Source organism: Oryx dammah, unplaced genomic scaffold (genome assembly GCF_014754425.2).
Source record: "Oryx dammah isolate SB20612 unplaced genomic scaffold, SCBI_Odam_1.1 HiC_scaffold_25, whole genome shotgun sequence".
NCBI classification, from domain to species: Eukaryota; Metazoa; Chordata; class Mammalia; order Artiodactyla; family Bovidae; genus Oryx; species Oryx dammah.
This window is the reverse complement of record NW_024070209.1, coordinates 43,236,410-43,261,398: the sequence shown is the minus strand read 5'-3', so window position 1 is coordinate 43,261,398 and position 24,989 is coordinate 43,236,410. Positions and strand designations below refer to the sequence as shown.

General features: G+C 37.3%; 1 protein-coding gene across 3 annotated transcripts in view; it reads right to left on the bottom strand.

The window, feature by feature from the left end:
• GCFC2 (GC-rich sequence DNA-binding factor 2) overlaps positions 1-24,989 on the bottom strand; it is a 73,772-nt gene that overhangs the window by 6,063 nt on the left and 42,720 nt on the right. For 2 of the 3 annotated variants that reach the window (XM_040224179.1, XM_040224180.1), the window contains exons 7-15: positions 23,685-23,808; positions 22,616-22,697; positions 22,040-22,152; positions 20,805-21,004; positions 18,953-19,103; positions 12,783-12,904; positions 5,026-5,102; positions 3,449-3,515; positions 1,503-1,649 (exon numbers count right to left, since the gene is read on the bottom strand). In XM_040224179.1, coding sequence (XP_040080113.1) covers positions 1,503-1,649; positions 3,449-3,515; positions 5,026-5,102; positions 12,783-12,904; positions 18,953-19,103; positions 20,805-21,004; positions 22,040-22,152; positions 22,616-22,697; positions 23,685-23,808 — 1,083 coding nt within the window. Of the gene's footprint in view, positions 1-1,502; positions 1,650-3,448; positions 3,516-5,025; positions 5,103-12,782; positions 12,905-18,952; positions 19,104-20,702; positions 21,005-22,039; positions 22,153-22,615; positions 22,698-23,684; positions 23,809-24,989 lie in introns of those variants that run through there. The other variant, XR_005718323.1, reaches the window with a different exon arrangement.

The following is a 24,989-nucleotide window of genomic DNA, read 5'->3' as shown; positions in this document are numbered from 1 at the left end:
GGTTACTTTGGCATATTCTTTTTCGGGGGGGGATAGCTTTGCCTTTTGGTCATTTTCAATAAGCACATTCAAACTGTGTACAGATTTGTAGAGAGCTTTTAAAAAAATGTAGGTATTTATCCTCGTTATGCACATTATAACTTATTTCTCTGTTTTTCAACTTTCTTTCTATTTAACTTTTTATTATAGAAAATTCCAAACATAAACAACAAGAGAAAGAATAAGTATGTGCTCAGTCGTGTCCAACTGTTTTGTGATCCCATGGACTGTAGGCCACCAGGCTCCTCTTCCATGAGGATTCTCCAGTCAAGAGTACTGGAGTGGGTTGCCATGCCCTCCTCCAGGGGATCTTCCCAACCCAGGGATCAAACCCAGGTTTCCCACACTGCAGGCAGATTCTTTACTGCCTGAGCCATAAGGGAAGCCACAAGGGAAGAACAGGTATAGTGAGCCCAATAAACCCATCTTCGAGTTTTAACAATAATCAAACAATCCTGCTACCTTTATTTATTTAATTGGAGGATAATTACAATATTGTGATGGTTTCTGCCATACATCAATACATCAATGAATGGGCCAGGGGTATACATGGGTCCCCTCCATTCTGAACCCCCTACCCACTTCCCGCCCCACCCCATCCCACCCCTCCAGGTTGTCACAGGGTACCCTGTGTCATACATTAAATTCCCATTGTTTGGCTATTTTACATATGGTAATGTACATTTTTCAGTGCTATTTTCTCAAATCATCTCACCCTCTCCTTCTCTTACTGAGTCCAAAAGTCTGTCCTATACATCTGTGTCTCTTTTGCTGTCTCGCAAACTTCATGTTGATGTATGGCAAAACCAATACAATATTGTAAAGTAATTAGCTTCCAATTAAAATAAATAAATTTAAATAAAAAAAAGTCTGTCCTTTATGTTTGTGTCTCCTTTGCTGTCCCACCCATAGGATTATCAGTACCATCTTTCTAGATTCCATATATATGTGTTAATATACAATATTTGTCTTTCTCTTTCTGACTTCACTCTGTGTAATAGGCTCTGGGCTGATCCACTCATTAGCACTGACTCAAATGCAATCCTTTTTACAGTCCTGATACCTTTCTGTTTAATGTTGTTTGCTGACCAAAAATCTTACCAAATCTATTACCTGTTCTCACCATTTTTTTTTTTTTTTTGCATTAAAGTTCAGAAAGGACTCCCTTAACATCAGGTATAGTCATTTATCTTCCTAGTACAATATTTTATAGTTTTAGTTTTTTACACTTAATTTTTTACTTTAGCTATAATTTACATTGGTATTTAAGTGAGAGGTGAGGCTCTAACAGTCATTTTGTAAATAGTTAACCAGTATACTAATTTTTAAATACTGGATTCTCCCAGATTTCCAGTCTGTTAATTTGTTATTATAAGTAACACAATTTAAATTATTTTGCTATAAAATTAATTTTAATAACTTTTAAAAATGATAAAATGATGATCAATTTCTATACAACTTACCTGGCTGCACTTTTTAACAACATCTGGGCCAGGTATGGCATTGACAAGAGCTATGATAAGGTAACGATTCAGCAGCTTCCCTAGTCCTAGCTCTTGCAAAGTGTCTTCTGGGAGGAGTTCATTCCAAAGAAGAATATTGCCGAAGAGCTAAAATACAACAAAATTTCAAGTGACTATGTACCTTTTCTCCAAAGGAAAACTGTAATAGTCTCCAACAAACAAAAAGCTGGTCAAACTGTAAAACTCATCACAATTAGCACTGTTGGGACCATCAATTTTAGAATAGAAAACATTTCTGAGTAAACACTCATTCTTCCCAACCTGCAAATATTTCTTCATCCTATCTTCATTTTTTTTTTTTTAGGATAATTGCTCAAAATCTATTTCAAATTACCTTGCTGGAGCTTTTCTAGATCAATAATCTTCCTTCTCAATCAGTTCTCTCTTGGAGGCTGGGGCCATCCGATATAAGACTGCAGGACCCCAGGATTCATAAAAGCACTGATGTTAAAGCCAGTGGTATTGTTACCAATATGTGACTTTGAGAAATCAATCAAACCTGAGAACCTCACTGCTCTAATATAGAAAATAAGATTAATAATAACCTGTGAGTTTGGAGATATTTTGGGTAAAATCCTTTTAAGAAACTCCAATAAAATTCTAATCAAAATAATATGGGTTGCATTTCTCTCCTGTAAATGCAGATCTTTATGTGAATTTTATGGTAGCTTCCACTTTCTTTCCACTACTAAATTTATCACATAAGTGCTAAACTACATCCTGTTGTACTAACATGCAGTGCTTTTTCACAATGTCATTGTTGATGTTGCTCCCTCTTCCTGAAAAGCCTTTTTCCTGACCCAACCATATGACAAGTATTGATTCACCCTATCAAAACTATTCTTGCTGAGGTCATTCATGACCTTATAATTATGGCCTTCCCTGGTGGCTCAGAGGGTAAAGCGTCTCACCTTGTAATTATGAAACCCAGTAAACATTTTCAGTCTTCCTTCTAATTCTCTTCAGTGGCATTAATACTTTGTTCTCAAAAGTCCTTCACTTAGTTTTCCTGATGCCACTCTCTTGTGACCATTCTTAGTTTAACAGCTTGTTCTTAAGGCCTGTCTGAAGACTTCACTTTGTCTGCCCACTGCTTCTTCTGCTCAGGGGTTGTCATTCATGACCATGCCTCCAAACACTGCCTAAATGTGACTGACTCCCAAATCTCCAGCTCAGATCTGTCTCCTGTAATTCAGACTCATGTATTCAAGTGCCTCCCTTTATCTCAAAGATACCTTACATCCACTATGTCCACTTATCTTTCCTTCCAAACCTTTTCTTCCTTTTCCAATGCCCTCAAAGAATGCCACCGTAAGTTAATAGGGTGCCAAAGTCAAAAACTTGGCTAACACTCTACATTCTTCACGGTAGAATTAATTCTGTAATCAGTCATTGGGTTCTTTTGATGCTTCATCCTAAAAATCTTTTGAAACACTCTTTTCCTTACTGTCCCCATTGCCACTGATTCAGCACCAATTTCATCCTTTACTGTTTAGATTAGACCAAGGTTAGACAACTATGGCCTGTGAGTTAAATCCAGCTTATGGTCTGTTTTCATAGAGTTGGTGAACTAAGGATGGCTTTTATAATTTTAAATGATTGAAAAAAAGAGTACTTTAAGACATGAAAATTATATGACAGTCAAATTTCAGTGTCCATAAAGTAAAGTTTTACTGAAACACAGACATGCTCATTTATTTACATATTGTCTATGACTGCTTGCACTACAGTGACAGAGCTGAACAGTTCAACAGACATTATATGACCTACAAAACCTAAAATACTTACTGTCTGGTCCTTTACAGAAGAATTTTTCCGATCTTCACTATGTAGTAAACTTTTTTGGAAAGAAAAAATTTTTTTATTTTTGCAGTTTTTCTGCTTACCTTTAGACCTGACCAGAACTGTCTTTCTTGAAACTTTGCATGTGGTGATGTTCTGTTTTCTACAGCACTAATTTAAAGCAAAAGAAAGAAAATGCAATGACTGTTCATCTTTCAGAAACAGAGTTTAAAGAACTGAATGGTTACTTTTTTTTTTTAATCAACCAAACTAAGTCTTAACAATATAACTGAAGGTGCTCTGGTGATATCTAATAAAATTACTAATGTATGTATACTCATACTCAACAATCCATGTTTGAGAATGCCTTCTATAGATACATTTGCACATGTACAGGATACTGCTGCTACTGCTAAGTCGCTTCAGTCGTGTCCGACTCTGTGTGACCCCATAGACGGCAGCCCACCAGGCTCCGCTGTCCCTGGGATTCTCCAGGCAAGAACACTGGAGTGGGTCGCCATTTCCTTCTCCAGTGCATGAAAGTGAAAAGTGAAAGTGAAGTCACTGAGTTGTGTCCAACTCTCAGCGACCCCATGGACTGCAGCACACCAGGCTCCTCCATCCATGGGATTTTCCAGGCAAGAGTACTGGAGGGGGGTGCCATTGGCTTCTCCTGTACAGGATACTATGTCCATAAAATTATTCACAACACTGTTAGTAATGGTTTACTGCTTACATGTTCATCAACTATAATACAGCCATATAATGGCATATTGTGCAGCTAAAAAACAATCTGTGGATGACACAAAAAGATCTCAAAGATGTACTAAGTCAAAGTAAGGCACAAAACAATGGTTATGACTACAATATACTTACTTTGCTATAAAAAAGAGGGGGAAACAAGATTAATTCTAATTGCATTGTAAGTATTAAAATTCTATCTAAAGTATTTAATTCTAATTGCAGAGAGAAATTCCAAAAGGGTAAAAAAAAAAAAAAATTACCAACAGTGTACACAAAGAAGGCAAAAACTGGGTGGATGGAGGTCAGGAGCAGAAGAGAATAAGATTTTTCATTTTAAACATTAGAAAAAATTTTAAATACACATTCTTACTTTTTAACTGTGCAGATATATTAGTTACCTAAAACACTGAAAGTGAAAGTGAAAGTCACTCAGTCATGTCTGACTCTTTGCGACCCCATGGACTATACAGTCCATTGAATTATCTGGGCCAGAGTACTGGAGTGGGTAGCCTTTCCCTTCTCCAGGGGATCTTCCCAACCCAGGGAATCAAACTCAGGTCTCCCGCATCACAGACGGATTCTTTACCAGCTGAGCCATCAGGGGAGCCCTGAAGGCTCTAAAACATTACAAATCTTACTTGTTGTTGTTGTTTAGTTGCTAAATCAGGTCTGACTCTTTTGTGACCCCACAGAAGGTAGTCTGCCAAGTTCCTCTGTCCGTGGGATTTCCCAGGCAAGAAAACTGGAGTGGGTTGCCATTTCCTCCTCCAGGGAATCTTCCCAACCTATGGGGCTTCCCTGGTGGCTCAGAGGATAAAGCATCTGCCTGGAATGCAGGAGACCCGGGTTTGATCCCTGCAAACCCTGCATCGGGAAGAAATGAATCTGTATTGCAGGAGTAACTATTTCATAAAATCTAGAAATTGGCAACTCTTACCTCTTTGGATACAGAGGAATAAAAACATCATCTTCTATTGCCTTCTTCATTCTTGAAACAATGGATTTAAGTAAATCCTATTTTTAAAAAATGTACAAGCATCACTGATAGTCATAGATAGAAATGTATGAATCAAAAAAAAAAAAAAAAGAAATGTATGAACCAAAAGAAGCAATTTTAACAGAATAGTGCAAATTTGTACACACTCAAAGACCTAGGTGTTAACATAATTGTAAATTAGGTACAAGAGAACTTCATTCATCCATGTGGTTGCATACTGCAGTGGCTGGTGCCTTTTCATTGCACCATAGTATTCTGTTGCATGATAGAACATTTATTTAGCTGGTCTTTGGTTTCGGGGTTATTATGAATCATGTTACTATATAAATTCCTGTAGAGCATGTCTTTTAGTATGCATGGGCATATATTTCTAATGGGTATATATGTAGAGATGGAATTGCTAGAATCCAGTTCATGTCAACTTTGGAGAGAATGCCAAGTTGTTTTCTGAAATAGGGGTATCCCATTTACAGTCCCACTAGTCAGAATGAGAAATCCTGTTCCCCTATACCTTTACTAAGTCATATTCTTAGGCTTTTTCAGTACAGTTCAGTTGCTCAGTCGTGTCTGACTCTTTGCGACCCCGTGAATCACAGCACACCAGGCCTCCCTATCCATCACCAACTCCCAGAGTTCACTCAAACTCACGTCCATCAAGTCGGTGATGCCATCCAGCCATCTCATCCTCTGTAGTCCCCTTCTCCTCCTGCCCCCAATCCCTCCCAGCGTCAGAGTCTTTTCCAAAGAGTCAACTCTTCGCATGAGGTGGCCAAAGTATTGGAGTTTCAGCTTTAGGATCATTCCTTCCAAAGAACACCCAGGGCTGATCTCCTTTAGAATGGACTGGGTGGATCTCCTTGCAGTCCATGGCACTCTCAAGAGTCTTCTCTAACACCACAGTTCAAAAGCATCAGTTCTTCGGCGCTCAGCTTTCTTCACAGTCCAACTTTCACATCCATACATGACCACTGGAAAAACCATAGCCTTGACTAGACAGACCTTTGTTGGCAAAGTAATGTCTCTGCTTTTGAATAAGGTATCTAGGTTGGTCATAACTTTCTTTCCAAAGAGTAAGCATCTTTTAATTTCATAGCTGCAGTCACCATCTGCAGTGATTTTGGAGCCCCCCAAAATAAAGTCTGACACTGGTTCCACTGTTCCCCATCTATCTGCCATGAAGTGATGGGACCGGATGCCATGATCTTCATTTTCTGAATGTTAAGCTTTAAGCCAACTTTTTCACTCTCCTCTTTCACTTTCATCAAGAGGCTCTTTAGTTCTTCTTCACTTTCTGCCATAAGGGTGGTGTCATCTGCATATCTGAGGTTATTGATATGTCTGCCGGCAATCTTGATTCCAGCTTGTGCTTTACTCAGCCCAGCATTTCTCATGATGTACTGTGCACATAAGTTAAATAAGCAGGGTGACAATATATAGCCTTGACGTACTCCTTTCCCAATTTGCAACCAGTCTGTTATTCCATGCCCAATTCTAACTGTTGCTTCCTGACCTTCATACATATTTCTCAAGGGCAGGTCAGGTGGTCTGGTATTCTCATCCCTTTCAGAATTTTCCACAGTTTGTGGTGATCCACACAATCAAAGACATTGGCATAGTCAATGAAGCAGAAATAGATGTTTTTCTGGAACTCTTTGCTTTTTCAATAATCCAACAGACATTGGCAATTTGATCTCTGGTTGCTCTGCCTTTTCTAAAACCAGCTTGAACATCTGGAAGTTCACGGTTCACGAATTGCTAAAGCCTGGCTTGGAGAATTTTGAGTATCACTTTACTAGCATGTGAAATGAGTGCAATTGTGCAGTAGTTTGAGCACTCTTTGGCATTGCCTTTCTTTGGGATTGGAATGAAAAATGACCTTTTCCAGTGCTGTGGCCACTGATGAGTTTTCCAAATTTGTTGGCATATTGAGTGCAACACTTTCACAGCATCATCATTTAGGATTTGAAATAGCTCAACTGGAATTCCATCACCTCCACTAGCTTTGTTCATAGTGATGCTTCCTAAGGCCCACTTGACTTCACATTCCAGGATGTCTGGCTCTAGGTGAGTGATCATACCATCGTGATTATCTTGGTCATGAAGATCTTTTTCATACAGTTCTTCTGTGTATTCTTGCCACCTCTTCTTAATATCTTCTGCATCTATTAGGCCCGTAACATGTCTGTCCTTTATTTTGCCCATCTTTGCATGAAATGTTCCCTTGGTTTCTCTAGTTTTCTTGAAGAGATCTCCAGTCTCTCTCATTCTATTGTTTTCCTCTATTTCTTCGCACTGATCACTGAGGAAGGCTTTCTTATCTCTCCTTTCTATTCTTTGGAACTCTGCATTCAAATAGGTTTATCTTTCCTTTTCTCCTTTGCTTTTTGCTTCTCTTGTTTTCACAGCTATTTGTAAGGCCTCTTCAGACAGCCATTTTGCCTTTTTGCATTTCTTTTTCTTGGGGATGGTCTTGCTCCCTGTCTCCTGTACAATGTCACAAACCTCCTTCCATAGTTCTTCAGGCACTCTGTCCATTAGATATAGCCCCTTGAATCTATTTCTCCCTTCTACTGTATAATCGGACTTCCCTGGTGGCTCAGATGGTTAAGCGTCTGTCTACAATGAGGGAGACCCGGGTTCAATCCCTGGTTTGGGAAGATCCCCTGGAGAAGGAAATGGCAATCCACTCCAGGACTATTGCCTGGAAAATCCCATGGACAGAGGAGCCTGGTAGGCTACAGTCCATGGGGTCGCAAAGAGTTGGACACGACTGAGTAACTTCACTTTCACTGTACAATCATAAAGGATTTGATTTAGGTCATACCTGAATGGTCTAGTGGTTTTCCCTACTTCCTTCAATTTAAGTCTGAATCTGGCAATAAGGAGTTCACCATCTGAGCCACAGTCAGCTCCCAGTCTTGTTTCTGCTGACTGTATAGAGCTTCTCCATCTTTGGCTGCAAAGAATATAATCAATCTGATTTTGGTGTTGGCCATCTGGTGATGTCCATGTATAGAGTATTCTCTTGTGTTGTTGGAAGAGGGTGTTTGCTATGACCAGTGTGTTCTCTTGGCATAACTCTATTAGCCTTTGCCCTGCTTCATTCTGTACTCCAAGGCCAAGTTTGCCTGTTACTCCAGGTGTTTTTTGACTTCCTATTTTTGCATTCCAGTCCCCTATAAGGAAAAGGACATCTTTTTTGGGTGTTAGTTCTAGAAGGTCTTGTAGGTCTTCATAGAACCGTTCAACTTCAGCTTCTTCAGCATTACGGCTTGGGGCATAGACTTGGATTACCATGATATTGAATAGTTTGCCTTGGAAACGAACAGAGATCATTCTGTCATTTTTGAGATTGCATCCAAGTACTGCATTTCAGATTCTTTTGTTGACTATGATAGCTACTCCATTTCTTCTAAGGGATTCTTGCCCACAGTAGTAGATATAATGGTCATCTGAGTTAAATTCACTCATTCCAGTCCATTTTAGTTCGCTGATTCCTAAAATGTTGATGTTCACTCTTGCCATCTCCTGTTTGACCACTCCCAATTTGCCTTGATTCATGGGCCATTAGATTTCAGTTAACAATGAGAAACAAACTTCTGCCCTACACCTTCCACAGATTGTTCTTAGTATACCTCTCAAGATTATGCAGAACAAATCTAATCATCCTTCCATATGAAAACTCTTCAGATTTTAAGATTGATATCTCACTTTTCTATATTTTCTCTTTCCCATACCATCTTAGACACTCTCCATTTAATATACTTTAACCTAAAATTAAATGCAAATAGCCTAGGGAAATGAGGAAAGCACATATAACAATTTTACTCAAAAGAGCAGACACCTAGAAGGATGAACTTCCATTAGTCTTTCTGCTACTCAAGTGACACTGTTGACTCATACTGAGTTTATGGATGATTATAATCCCAATCTGTCTACCTGTGTTGCTTTAAAGTTGTGCCTCTCCCATCTTTTATTTATGCAGTTGAATTTTTGAACACAGTGGTAGGACATTATGTATATTCTTTTTACATTTTATATTTTGAGAGTCAGTCCTTTTCTCAGTGTTTTGAAATTCTTTTGGCTTCTAATTCTGTTATCCATAGATTTATGATAGAATTCCTAATTCTCTGCCATTGAGAAATTTCATTAGCATGTATTTTACATACTTATCCAATTCAATAAAAATACTGAACAGAACAAAGCTGAGAGGATTCCAGCCTTATGAAGCAGTATTCTTTAGGTATACTTTTACTGGTTTTCTTTGTATCTAACTATACCCTATTTTCCCCCCATATGATCTGTAAGAAAATCATAACATATTTAAATAATTTTTTACTGTACCTGTACAGTACCTTGCTTAGTGGAAGTAACTGAGATATTAGTAATATGGAAGAATATGCTTTGACAAATATTTGGTTTTAGGAACCCCATCAGTGAGAGATTACAGTAATCACTGCTTTCTTATTTTAAGTGTTCATAATCCATCTCTATAATAATGTATTTTAGAACTTCAGAATTAAAACTATTCTCACCAGGCATTAGCTTACAGAATCATATACTTTTCACTTGAAAATCAGGAACTGTGCTGTCAGATTGGTGCTTCTGGAGCCTTTTTCATTCTCTTCAATTCTTTAAACATCACTAAGAAAAACAGAGTGAGCTCACTAGCAAACTGTGCTACTAACCTGGAATATTACACAGTACACTGATTCTCAAGTAGGAGTAACTCTGCCATGCCTCAGAATATTTTTTAAGTCTAGAGATATTTTTGGTTGTCAAGACTGGGAACTGCTACTAGCATCTAGTGAGTAGAGACCAGGGAGCTTACTGCACAGAACAGGCTCACACAAAGAAATATTGGTTCCAAATGCCAAGAATGCCAAAGCTGCAAAGTCCTGATGTAGTTCTAGTCTCCTACTAAAGCCAAAAACCCATTTCCAACATTCATAGTAGGAGAGTTTTCAGAATTAAGATTACCAGTATAAAAACTTCATGAGTGAATCCATAAACTGTTGAAAGACTTTAGTGGTTACAAAATGCCAGGCCTGCCACTGTTAAAAGTGATCTTTTAAAGTGACTTGGCCCTCTAGGCCCCAGCTTCCTCACTTGTAAAAATGTAATTAAAATCAACATGTTTTACAAGGTTTTGAGGATCAAATGAAAAAATGTGGAAGTGTTTAAAAAACTGTACATGTAAATGTACTATTTACATTTAGGCTATAATTACATAATCCCATGTAGAGAGCAAATATAGGATCATATAGCTGTTTGCTTGTTTGCTTGCTCTAACATACTCGTCTTGGTTCTATGCTTTGTAACAACACAAAATAAATTTATTCCTTCATCAAACATAAACATTACCTCCAAGTACATCTTCTTTCAAGTTGAATCTAATTCTTGCATGATTTTCACATGTTTTTATCCTGTTGGAGGTGAGTGGAAAATGCCCTTTCTCCTTCGGTTGCTACAATGTTCAAATCCTATTCTTTCCTTTAGGCCCTTGCTCAAATGCCACATGTAATAAAAATTCTTTCACTGCTGAAATTTCTCTCTCCGGGCTCTTTTCTGAAGCTTCACAGCACTTTATCTGAGCCACTCATGGAGAGGCAACATGGTTGGTGAGATGAGCTTGGGTTTTAAAGTGAGACTGAGTGCATGCATGGTCAGTCACTTCAGTCGTGTCTGACTCTTTGCAACCCCATGGACTGTATTCTGCCAGGCTCCTCTGTCCAACAAATCTTAGTTCTAACTCAAGGTATTACTGTGAACAGGTTTCTGTGATCCAGATTCTTCATCTGTAAGATGAAGTTATCATCTGTTTTTTTTTAATTATTTATTTTTGGCTACTCTGGGCTTTCACTTCTACTCAGGCTCTTCTCCAGTTGCAATGAGCATGGGCTACTCTCCAGCTGTGGTGCATGGGCTTCTCTCGTTGCGGAGCACGGGCGCACAGGCTTCAGTATCTGCAGCTCCCAGGCTCTAGAGCACAGGCTCAACAGCTCGGTACCTGGGCTCCACTGCATGTGGGATCTTCCTGGACCAGGTATCAAACCCATGTCTCCTGCACTGGCAGGCGGATTCTTTACCACTGAGCTACCAGGGAAGCCCTATCACCCATTTTTAACAGGATTGCTGGGACTAAGTGGGCTGACACAGGAATAAGACCTCACAGAGTACCGAGTACATAGCAGGAATTAGACAAGTAAGTCTTGTCATTCCCACTTACTTCCTACTTCAAATAACAGTTTATATGTATCTTTTTTCCTCTAAGATTACATGATTCTTGATGGCAGAATCACACTGGTATCCTCTTCTTTTTCTTCTTACAGCTTCCCACCTTCATTACTTAGAACTTATTGGTGCACAGAATATGAATATGACATGTCTCCTTGCTTTTCAACTACTTTGATTATTCCACTCTGGGTTTCCTCCAGTCTGTGAATCTCTCTATTAATTCTCTTAAAACTCAACATAAAACTGTCTTACTCTTTTAACCTCATCAATCTACAATATTGTTATCAACAAAATGATTTTAAAAAAGAGTACTGCAATAAAAGATTCAAGAAACTCTCACCACAGCCTCTGAAAAGTTCCTTCCTCTTTATGTCTTATGTTCAGTAAAAATTCTACATTATGCTGAGAATCTATCCTATTAAACTTTGAATCCTCAAAGAGCTACCTGTTCTTGACTATGCAGATTATAGACAACTAGTTAAAATACTGAATGTTAGTCTAGTTTTAAAATTACTTTGCCAACAAAGGTCTGTCTAGTCAAGGCTATGGTTTTTCCAGTAGTCATGTATGGATGTGAGAATTGGGACTGTGAAGAAAGCTGAGTGCTGAAGAATCGATACTTTTGAACTGTGGTGTTGGAGAAGACTCTTGAGAGTCCCTTGGACTGCAAGGAGATCCAACCAGTCCATTCTAAAGGAGATCAGTCCTGGTTGTTCTTTGGAAGAACTGACACTAAAGCTGAAACTCCAGTACTTTGGCCACCTCATGTGAAGGGTTGACTCATTGGAAAAGACTCTGATGCTGGGAGGGATTGGGGGCAGGAGGAGAAGGGGATGACAGAGGATGAGATGGCTGGATGGCATCACCGACTTGATGGACTTGAGTTTGAGTGAACTTCGGGAGTTGGTAATGGACAGGGAGGCCTGGTGTACTGCAATTCATGGGGTTGCAAAGAGTGGGACACGACTGAGCGACTGAACTGAACTGAACTGAAGGTCATACTATTACTAGATTTTTGCCAAAAGAACAAATGTAATTAGCTTTCTTTTCTTTTAGAAGGAATCAATGTGTACTAATGTATTTATGCTTGTTCATCTCTGCAGGGCCAATGTACATTCACAAATCTGAAAAACAGGTGGTTGGGCCATGAGACCTGTTGAACAAATCAGACCACTGAACAGAGAGAAATACGCTAATAAGAATGAAAGTAATAATCTGGATCTTACTGCATTTTTGTGTATTTTATTATAATGATTATGATTTCTGTAAGAATGTTTGGAAATATCAAGGTGTATCCTTTCATATTACTAATTATATTGAGCAAAAAATGGTCGGTCGTAAATATTTTTCATCAATAGTGTTCTGATAATTGCTTCTGCATCGTCTGAAAACAAAGATTTATAATAAATTATATTGATTTAAAAGTAAATTTAGAAATTTATAATTCTAGACATTATTACCTGTTTGCCTTTATTAACTTCATTTTCACAAGTGGACTGTTCTTCAAGAATCATTCTGCACTGCGTTATTAAACTTGTGGTCTGTGTGGTTGACAAGGGATCCCAAATGAATTCTACAAAGCCTGAAACAAAAATTTTCAGTGGTGCACAGTTTAATTACTGGACTACTTTGCTTGTCACACATAAACAATTGAGGCCTTTTGCAAATGCTACTTCCCTCCTCTTGTGATTTAAAAAAATCAATGCCAATAGTACATTATGTATTTGCATACATACTCAATTTTCTTGTCTTTTTGGGTTTTGCTGAAGTTGTATGGCTCAACTGCAACTCTAGTTAAATCACCTTGTCACAGTGTTGGTGTCTGCAACCATGCAGTTAAAACATGACTGGAAAAAAGTACACTTTAAATTGATCACCATGACACTCCCGTGAGATCAAAACACTGCCCAGCAATCACATTTTGTTTCTCTGGCCCATTCTCTTTCCCTCTTGCAAGACAGTTATTTCCTGCCTTCTCCTTCCTCCTTGTTCTCAGTTAATGCACTTTACTCTTCCAGATGACTATTTCTTATGATTTCTTTTCTCCACCCTTGCTCTCACTGTCAGTTGATTACTTCCCAATTTGATGAGAAAAACAGAATCAATCAGAACAGAAGCTCCACAAGCTCCTACCATAGCATCTACGACTCTAGCAGCATCTGTACCCATAAATTCTAGCTTGCCTCCCATTTCCATGGATGAAGCACTAGCCTCCTTGCTAATACCAACCTTTTATTTGTACAAGACTCCAACCCCTTTGGCTTACTTGAAGATTCTGCTCCTGGAATTCTGCCCTCTCACTTCAGTATCACCATCACTTCTACTGGATCTTTTCCATCACGCTACAATTTTTTCTCTTGTATTAAAAATAATCCCTCTGTTGTCTCTACTTTCCTCTCTAGAGCTGCCCTATTTCTTCCCTTCATTTTACAACAAAATTACTCAACAACTGTTGAAACTTTCTATCTCCAATTTCTTTCCTCAAACTCCTGAATTCACTTCAGCTAGGCTTTACCTCCAGCTGTTCTCCTAAACTACTCTTATCAAGTCACAGATAACTTTCACATTGCAAAATCTAATGGCTGATTCTAGTCTCCATCTGATTTAACAGCAATAACTACAACATTTTTTTTTAACTTGGCTTCCAGGATACTGCTGGTTTCTCACTGACCTCTGTAGTCTCCTTTATTGTCTGCTTGTATTCCTGTTTACTTTCTAAATGCTGGACCTCAGGACTCAGGTCACTTATCTTCTCTTTCCTATTTATATTTATACCATTAGTATGTCAAGTCAGTTTTGTGGCTTTAAATGCTATCTATGTGCTGATACACTCCAAATTTATATCTCCTACATGGATCTGTCCTTTACACTCATATATTTAACAGCCTAGTTGACAGCTCCATTTGGATGACAGGCATCTTAAACCCGACAGGTGTCAAACTGAGCTCTTGCCATACCTCCTACCCAAAACTTGCTCCTCTCAGTCTTTTCCATCTGAGAAAATGGCAACTCTGTCCTTCCAGCTGCTCAGGCCAAAAACCACTTAGTCATTCTTGATTCCTCTCTTTCTCTCTTGTTCCACAATCCATATAAAATTTTGTTAGTGTTAATACTTTTGAAATATATACAGAATTTGACCACTTTCCAGCCACCTCCATTTTTAACACTCAAGTCAAATCACCATTGCTTAGATTACTGAAAAATCTTCATAACTGATCTGCATACAGTTCATTCTTAACACAGGAACCAGAAGAAGTCTGTTTCAATGATAAGGCAGACCTTGCCACTTCTCTGCTCAAAACTCTCCAATTGCTTCTTGCTCACTTACAGTAAAAGTCCTTACAAATGATTATAAGGCCCCATATTACACAGCCACTGTTATCCTGTTAACCTCTTCTTACTGTCCCTATTGCTCACTCTACTAAAGTTACTCTGGCCTGTCTGCTGTTTTTCAAGTAAATCAGGCTAGCGCCTGCCTCAGGACCTTTGCATGTGCTGTTTCTACTGCCTAGGATGCTGTCACCTCAGACATTCATTTGGCCCACTTCTTTACTTCCTTTTGGAAATCTGCTCATTTGTGACCTTCCCAGGAGGCCCTTCCCTGGCCAAACTATTTTAAATTGCACTCCTCTTTCATAATTTGTATCTTTCCTCCTTACTTTATTTTTCTCCTCGGCCCTTGTAACTAACACACTATAGATTTTACTTGTTCATCGTTTGTCTCCTTCACAGAATGAAAGCTCCATAACATCAGGGATTATTATTTTGTTTACTGATGTATATGCTGAAGTTAACAACTGTGCTTGACTCTTGTAAAATACAAGTTAAATAATTTTTAAAAAATTTAAATAGGTTAAAAAAAACACTCCAAATCAAATATAAAACTGATTTCTCAGACATCTAGAAGATTAGGCTTGTAATAATCTTGGAAATATTTGGCCAACTAATACTGAGAGTCTACTATGTGCCTAGCATTAACTATTAGAAATACAGCAATAAGATGAGGTTTGCCTCAGAACAATTTTGTCTAATGTCAAATACAAATATATTATATACATATATGTATAGTTGCTTAGGTAAGCAATTATAATGTATCATCCTAAGGATGAGAGTACTTCAGGAACCCTGAAAAGGTATGCCTAACCCAGTTCCTAGAAATGATGTCTATACAGAGTTCTGAAAGATGAAGAGGAGTTACTTAGCTACATGAAAGAGGTACAGAGTTAAGGGATTTGTCAGGTGGATGGAGTGTAGAAGACGTAAAGGGCAAGGAGAAGATAGCTTCAGGCCAGTAGAGGTGGAGGTGAGGGGAAGAAGGAACTGAGCTTGGCAAAAGATGGGGCTAGAGAACTACTAAGTGAAGGGAAAGTCAGTGAAAGTCACTCAGTCGTGTCCGACTCTTTGTGACCCCTTGGACTATACAGTCCATGGAATTCTCCAGGCCAGAATACTGGAGTGGGTAGCCTTTCCCTTCTCTAGGAGATCTTCCCAACCCAGGGATCGAACTCAGGTTTCCCACATTGCAGGCGGATTCTTTACCAGCTGAGCCACCAGGGAAGCCCAGAGAACTACTAAACAGAGACAAAATCCTGAAAATCCTAGGATGCGTGTTAAAGAGATTAGACTTCAACCTAAAGGCAGTTTAGAATAAAGTGTTTTAAGTGAGGTATGACAGAATCAGACTTACACTTTAGATCACCATGGCTGAAGTATAGAAAATGGGTTAGAAAAAGGAAAAAGGTAACGGATGTGGCAATTGCTTATATAAAGAAGTAAGAAAAAAGCAGGAGTAGATGACTTGGAGGTTCTGGTTTGAATATGTGGGTAGGTGGAGGTACCATTTTCTAGAGAATATAAGAGGAACAAGTCTGAAACAAAGATGACAAGTGTTATTTTGCATTTGGAATTTGAGTTGCCAAGTAGATATATTCAGAAGTTACTCTGATAAGAGATCTGGTGCTCTAAGAAGAGATCTGGACTTGTTCTTCCAATTCTTTTTGATTGAAAATCAAGCAGAAAAGCACTGTCTAAAAGAACTTTCTGTGATGAAAGAAAAAAGCATCTGACATCTGCATAATTTAATGTGACAGTCATGAGTGACATATGGCTACTGAAGAACACAGATATAGATGGCACTAGAGGAGAGTATGCAATTACCCAGGAAGCTCAAAAAGAGCTATTGTAAAGTGAAGTATTTGGAATTTTCAGATGAATACTTAAATGAGGCATATATATTCTATGCTATCATTAATAATGCTAATAGCTAAAAGTAAATGGCTAAAAGCACTATCTTTCCAAGATACCCCATGATTGCACTGTAAATTATTCTGAGGAAAATCGTTAAAGTTTAGTCAAGTTGGCTGAGAAGCAATATAAAGCAGGTTGCTTTAGTTTTTAAGAGTTTGCAGACTTTCCAGTCAGAATCCATTCTCAGTGACATGGTGGATCAGATCCTTATCAAGTATAATTTCAGATAAAACAAGTTCAGACTGAGGCACAAGCATCAACACCAATGGCTCTGAGTGCTAGTAGGAGAAGTAAGGGAAATGTAGTAATGTTTTTTAAAGAAACTCACCATACACAAAAATAAACTCAAAAGGGATTAAAGACCTAAATGTAAGGCCGGACACTAAAAAATCTTTTAGAAGAAAACACAGACATGACACTCTTTGATATAAATTGCAGCAAGATCTTTTTTGATCCAACTCCTAGAGCAATGAAAATAAAAACAAAAATTAACAAATGGGATTTAATTTAACTAAAAGAGTTTGCACAGCAAAGGACGATAAGCAAAACAAGAAGATAACGCTCAGAATGAGAAAATATTTGCAAACAATGCAACTAACAAAGGGATTAATCTCCAAAATATACAAACAGCTCACACAACTCAATATCAAACAATAAGTAACCCAGACAGCAGGGGATCTAAACAGACATTTTTCCAAAGAAGACATATAGATGGCCAAATAGCACGTGAAAAGATGACCAACATCAGAAATGCAAATCAAAACTACAATGAAGCATCACCTCACAAAGGTCAGAATCAGTTCAATTCAGTTCAGTTCAGTTGCTCAGTTGTGTCCAACTCTTTGTGAGCCCATGAATCACAGCACGCCAGGCCTCCCTGTCCATCACCAACTTCCAGAGTTCACTCAAACTCACGTCCATCGAGTCAGTGATGCCATCCAGCCATCTCATCCTCTGTCATCCCCTTTTCCTCCTGTCCCCAATCCCTCCCAGCAGCAGAGTCTTTTCCAATGAGTCAACTCTTTGCATGAGGTGGCCGAAGTATGGCCACCATCAAAAAATTTACAAACGATAAATGCTGGAGAGGGTGTGGAGATAAGGGAACCCTCCTACACTATTGGTGGAAATGTGAATTGCAGCAGCCACTATGGAGAATAGTTTGGAGCTTCCTTAAAAAAGCTGAAAACAGAACTACCAGATAATCCAGCAATCTCACTCCTGGGCATATAACCCAGAGAAAACCATAGCTGGAAAAGATACACTCACCCCAATGTTCACCGCGGCATTATTTACAATAGCCAGGACGTGGAAACAAGCTAAATGCCCATCAATAGAAGCATGGATAGAGAAGATATGGTAATATTCCATTATATACCATGGAATATCATCACCCAGACATAAAAAAGACAAAAAATGCCATTTGCAGCAACATGGATGAACCCAGACTGTCATACTGAGTGAAATAAGTCAGACAAAGAAAGACAAATATCATGTGACATGGTTTCTATGTGGAATCTAAAAATAAGGCTACAAAGAAACTTATTTATAAAACAGAAGTAGAGTCATGACTGTAGAAAACAAACTTACAGTTACCAGGGGATAAATGTGCAGAGGAATAAATTGGGAGATTTGGATTGACTAGACACACTACTATTATACAGATAACTAGTAAGAACCTGCAATACAGCACAGGAAAATCTACTCAAAACTCTGTAATGGCCTATATGGGAAAATGATCTAAAAAAAAAAAGTGGATATATGTATAACTGATTCACTTTGCTGTACACTTGAAACTAACACAACATTATAAATCAACCATGTGATGTGATAGTCGCTCAGTCGTGTCCGACTCTTTACGACCCCGTGGACTGTAGCCCACCAAGCTCCTCTGTCCATGGGATTCTCCAGGCAGTAGTCCTGGAGTGGATTGCCATTTCCTTCTCCAGGGGATCTTCCCGACCCAGGGATCGAACCCACGTCTCCTGAATTTCAGGCAGACGCTTTAACCTCTGAGCCACCAGGGAAGCCCAAATCAACCATACTCCAATACAAATTTTTAAAAAAAGAAGGAGAAGAAATGTAAGGGGAGAAGCTAAGGGAAAGACATACACATAGTAGAGATCGAAGTGTGCCACTAATAAGTGACTAACAAAAGTAACACCAATGTCACAAATACTAAAGGTCCAAGAGTATCAGGAGTTTGATAGCCAGTCACTTGCACAAACAAGCTGTTTTTAATCAGCTTAAATTATAAATCTGTTGATTTTTACTGTCTATTACAGTTGTGTCCAAAAACGAAAAAAATTTGTGACTGTAACAGAAATTACTGATCTTATACTTAGCTAAAGAACAATTTAAGTTTATCAAGATTATAAAATAGTACCTATAAGTCGAGGAATAACTGTTTTGTTGATGACAGTAGACAAGATTTTCTTATCAGAACTATCTTCCTTCTTTGAATCTTCCATACTGCAACCTATAAATTCTTCTACAGATGTGAACCATGGCATCTGTTTTAAACCTATGGAATCAAACTTATAAATAAAATTATCCAAGTTATAAATAAATTCTTAATCTTCATCTTTAAATAGTTAACTTTTTCAGTAATTACCAGAGCTTTTCTAAGGATCAAAGGAGAATAATTCCATATTTTAACCCAACGTATGCAGTGGGCTACAGTTTATAGGGTCACAAAGAGTTGGACATGACTGAAGCGATAGCACTCACGCACATACAGTACTAGACCACCAAGGCTAGACAGGATGACATGACTAACACATGACATCTAGACAGTGAGACAGGATACTACATTTCATGCATTTATTCACGTCCAGAAATGCCCCGTGTGTGTTCAGGACCTACTAAATGGCAGGTACTGTTAGGAACAAAATATACATTTATAACAATAGCAGTTAAAATACCCATGGAATTTGCTTTTAAAGTTATACTTACCTCATACAAAATTCACTTCTGGCTCTCCCAAGTCTCACTGGCACAAAAGTATACTTTGCATGTGGCTTATCTTATTATTAAGCAAACAGCAGATGGCCAATTACTATTTGTTGAATGACTGAATGAACAGATCTTTGCTATGTGAGACAGAATACTCAATTCACCTTGAGTGGTTAACAACTAGGCTGTCGTCCAACCAGCTACCTTAGGGATAAGCTTGGTTCCTAAACTAAGAACACTGCATGGCCCTGAACCTAACAGAAAGTCTAAAGGTATGCATGACTAGGGCAGAGGAAGATCCACCTTAGTCAAACAAAAGGGATTCACCCTTTGTTAAATCTTTATTTTCAGCTCTGCTCTCTTCCTAGAATTTCATTTTCTCATTTCTGTTTGCTTAACCACATGGATGTCCCATCATAATTTCATTGTCTATAATGTAAAACTTCCTTGAAAACCTTTTCCCTCTCTGAAAAGACACCATTTCTATGAACGGAACTATAATTGTCCTAATAACTTAGAATCCAAACCTTGGGGTCACCATGTTGATGTGTTTTGTTAGGGTTATTCACAGTAGTTTATTGATTCTTCATAAAATCACTTGCAATCAACCCTTTCTTTCCTCTTTGCTTTGTCACTATCACCCTATGTGAGGAACTCATCTCCTTGGACTTGGGCTACAACAACTGCCTTTCAGTATATCTTCATCTCTTTCTCTCTACCCTCCAAGTTAGCTATTGCTCAGAGCTTCCTAAAACATTACCTTCATCACGTCACTCCTCCCATTACCTATCAAAACAAGTTCGTATCTCTTGACTCAGATCTATGCAGTCTCTACAAAACTATTTCTCCCCATGTACCTTTACAAAACACCTTCCTCGCTCTCTTCCTGTTTAAATTCTATATACCCTTTAAATCCTCATTTAAATTCCTCATCTTCATTGTAGCTTTCCTAGTCAAGTATTCACATTATGTCATCTCCAACATCAGAACTCTTGGTACCTATTTTGAAATTCACTCAGATTGTAAAATTCTTATGGTCTAATATTACCTTTATTTTTTTGAGTGATCTTCAACTTACCACAGAAGATTTTTTTAAAGTGTTTCCTTTACTGATGTGTTAGCCTTAAAACAGAGTGAGACCCAAGAAATGGTAAATGACTACTCCAAAGCATGATTATTAATTCCATCTCTAAAGGTGAGGTATTTTATATTATAGTTAACCTGATAACAAGAGGATTTAAGTAACTAAATGTGATCAGGATTATTTTTTTAAGCTCATATACCTTAAGAGGGTTCCAGTCAATCAACTGAAATCGTATTAAGGGATTTAAAAGCTTTGGAATGCATAAACTAATGAAAGCTTCATAATAAGAATCAGGAAACTTTTCTCGCCATTGTTGAAATTTCAATAAAATATTCTGGATATTACAAAAATCACTGTGTACATCTTCAAAAATCTTCTTATGATCCTGTAAAATGTCACCTGTGAAGAAAATGAGTTTCTGTGTATTATGCATTTTACATTTGTGATTTTTGATTCCTATAAACCTAGTTATGTATAACTCATGTAATCAACTGAGTTGAAAGTTATTTCTTGACATTAACATATAAATTAGTTTTTATTAAAGAAAACACACCTTAGTAACAACTGATACTGATAAAATCTACCATTTATTAAGCCCTTGCTATATGCCAAAACATTATAAACACATTATCTCATGTCACCATCATAACTATCCTCCCTAAAAGGTAAGTGTTTCTAGCCTATCTGTTTACAGACAAAGAAAAAGCAAACAACAATATCAGATACAGTGAAGTCAAGTAATTCACTTAAGGTCACACAGAATACATTCCCTCTTTGAACTCATGTATTTGACTGTAAAGCCGACATTCTTTCAACTGTACATATTTTACCTTCTTACAATGCTAAAAATGGACTTTACTATAAATTCAATTCAAATTCAAATTCTCAGAGATTGTGAAGGACAGGAAAGCCTGCCATGCTGCAGTCCATGGGACTGCAAAGAGTTGGGACATGACTGAGCGACTGAACAACAAACAGGGACTCCCATGGTGGTGCAGTGGCTAAGACTCCAAGCTCCCAGTGCAGCAGGCCTAGGTTCAGTCCCTGGTCAGAGAACTAGATCCCACAAGCCACAACTAAGACTCGGCACAGCCAAATAAATAAATATTTTTTTAAATTGAAAAAAAAAAGATAATATAGAAAGCATGTAGCAGAGAAATGAAGCCAAAAATGTTCACGGCTCATTTATAACAGGAGATGCAAAAAGGCTGAGGGGGAAAAAACTATAAAGATGCAGGAATACTCATCCTACTCATCCCACTTCTCCATTTTATCCGTTCTTTCAGAGGTAAAGACAAGTAAGGAAAAAAAAAGTATTATTTTTTCTGAATTTTCCCAACTATTTTGGATAGCTTAATTAAGGGCAATCATGGCAAAGATTTTCTATTATTTCAGTACTTCAAATTAAGACACATCAGAAACTTGATAACTGACCTTGGCTTTTTTGGAAGTCAATCATGTCTGCTGAAGACAGTTCATCATCACTAGATGTTCCTTCTTCATGAGTACAATTCCCAGAAAGAACCCTTGCTTGTCTTCTTCGTGCCCTGTATTTTGCAAAAAAACAAAAATAAAATATGAAAATAAATGCTTTAAAACAAAAAGTAAAAGTCATCATTACTTAAAATGCCAAGAAATAAACAATCATACTTTCACACAATTTTATATTAATTTTTTAACATTTTAGCTTCATTAATCTGAACTGATTCTCCCTCTTATTCTTGTTAGACACTCCTATGATTTGAAAAAAGGAGTAACAATGTATTTAGGACTAGCTTCCAGGTATGAGACAGTCCCAACCTGATAAATACCACTTTACACATTCCTTCTAACTGATCCAAATACACAAGTGTGCTTTAAGCCATGGGGTAGAGGACTGCTTAACTAAATTTTGGTTTTACACCAATCTCACAAATTAATATGCTATGTTATAGTTATTTATACTATATGATTAACTGTATTTAAACTATGAAAAACACTTGCTCAGTGATGCTTTAAGTCTTTAGTTACCTTCGAGATTCAACCTCTTCTAAAATCGACTGAGTTTTTTCATCTATAGCCAAGGTTTTATTTATTGATGTCTCAGGTTTGCCTGTTAATGAATAAAATTGATTTTATACTGTAAATTCTAAAAAGAAATACAGTGAAACATTTTGAAAACAAAAGTTATATTTTAGGTATGTATACATATTTGTATATATAATCATCCATACATAGACTATGCTTAAATTACATATTTCATCATGCAATGAAATTGCAATGTTAACTCTCTACCACAATATTAATAGGTATTGAGTTTGCTAATCTAAGAAAATGTACCTTGTCTAGTGAATATAGTTCAGCACTCGAGAATAGTAACAAAAATAAAGTTTCTTTCCCTTATATTCTTTTTCAGAAGTTTTCACCTTTTTTTTTTTCCTGTCCCTATGGTCAAATTCTAGAAACGCATTACCAATATGTCATTCATATTATCTCCTATTTTAGCATATACTGTAATTTATGACCAACTAAATGTCATATATTTGAGTCATTTTGATTTTGCTTTTATCATCTACTTGATGCTGTGATCTCATTTCTTTCACTATACCCTAACAGCATCTTAAACAAAGGAAGACATCTCTGCAAATACAAAATCAGTGTGAGAATTAAAGAGCTGCATCCAATTCTTTTATTAATATAATGAGATCTTATAGATGATTCTACACTGAAACGCACCAGAATTTCTTTAACTTCCACAATCAATCTATGGAAAATTTATAAAGTTAGACTTCTGACACAGTCTATATGTTTATGTCAAGTCATCTCAAAATAATCATTAAATGGTCATATAAATATTTTCTTTCAAACACTAAATGATTAAAATTCATAATTTTTATTCTTTTAGATTTGGACTTAATTTAAGACATTTTAAAGCCCAGATTTTCAAATGGTTTGGGAATTTTAGAAGAGGGTAAGTGAAAGGTCAGTGGGAAAATACACAATAAACATTTTTTATACAGAAATAAAAATATTTTTATCTTTTAGCTAACAATTTAGCTTAATGAACAAAAAAATCACATTGAACATGAAAAACACTAACATGATAACTGTTGTAAATATGCTGATTCATGTTTTAATTCATCTTGCCTGCGTTTCATAAAGATCACGGCTTGTTTTAAAAGGAGTGCATGCATGGCTGATTCTATTTCTTGGATGTTGATAATCTGAAATACATACATAAGTAACATTTTATGGGTGGTCATTAATTGAGTATAAAAAATAGTTATATATAAGCACATTATATGCTCAAATTTCATATAACAGAAACATTTTTAACACTATCACATCTCAATTAAATGAACACTGTGAGGAACAGACGTAGCTTCCAATACTTATAATACTAATAAAACTAGAAAATAAACATTGTACCAAAACACCTATAGTAGTTATAGTGGTTTGTTACTCAGTCGTGTCCAACTCTTTGCGACCCCATGGACTGTAGCCTACCAGGCTCCTCCCTCCATGGGATTCTCCAGGCAAGAGTACTGGAGTGGGTTGCCATTTCCTTCTCCAGGGGATCTTCCCGACCCAGGGATCAAACCCAGGTCTCCCGCATTGCAGTCAGACGCTTTAACCTCTGAGCCACCAGGGAAGCCCTAAAACAGCTATAAATAGCATAAATACTAAAACCTAACTTGGCTGGAGTCAGGAACGTGGATAAAAGTGGATAGATAAGAAAGATTCCTTTTTGAGATAGAAGAGAAGAAGGAAATGATGACTGCAGCTATTTTTCACAGGCTGAGCATGTCAGACTATAGGGGAACATCTGGAGAAACTGGTAAAATTTGACAAAAATAGAGGACAGATGAGACCTAAACAGACCAGAAAGCAAACTGCGAAGCAGAATCGAGTGATTAGTTAGAACTGGCATTCATATTATATATTTCTTGGGCAACAATTCCCCCAACTTCAATCATGTTCCATGCTAACGCTATGGATTCAAGCCTTTGACAGTGTAATTCTTCAAGGATGAATGAAGAAAGTCACACTGTAATAAATATTTCAGAAAAGTAGCTACCAAATGGTATTAAAGGTAGTCAACTTAAAACAATAGGGGAGAAACTAATTTGGTAATCTTTTAAAAGTAAATTAAAAGTAATGAAGAAAGTAGAGTGTATTTTTAAAGTGATTAGTCTACTTTAAGAAAAGGACAACTCAAGATCCCAATTTATACTAAGGACTTAGTATGTATAAAACAAAAACAGGAATTATAATGGAAAAGAATGATTCATAAATCTGATTGACATAAAAATTTAAAAACATCTGATGTCATTGCTAATAGAGAAATGTGTATCAAAACTACAATGAGGTATCATATCACACTGGTTACAAAGGTCAACAACAA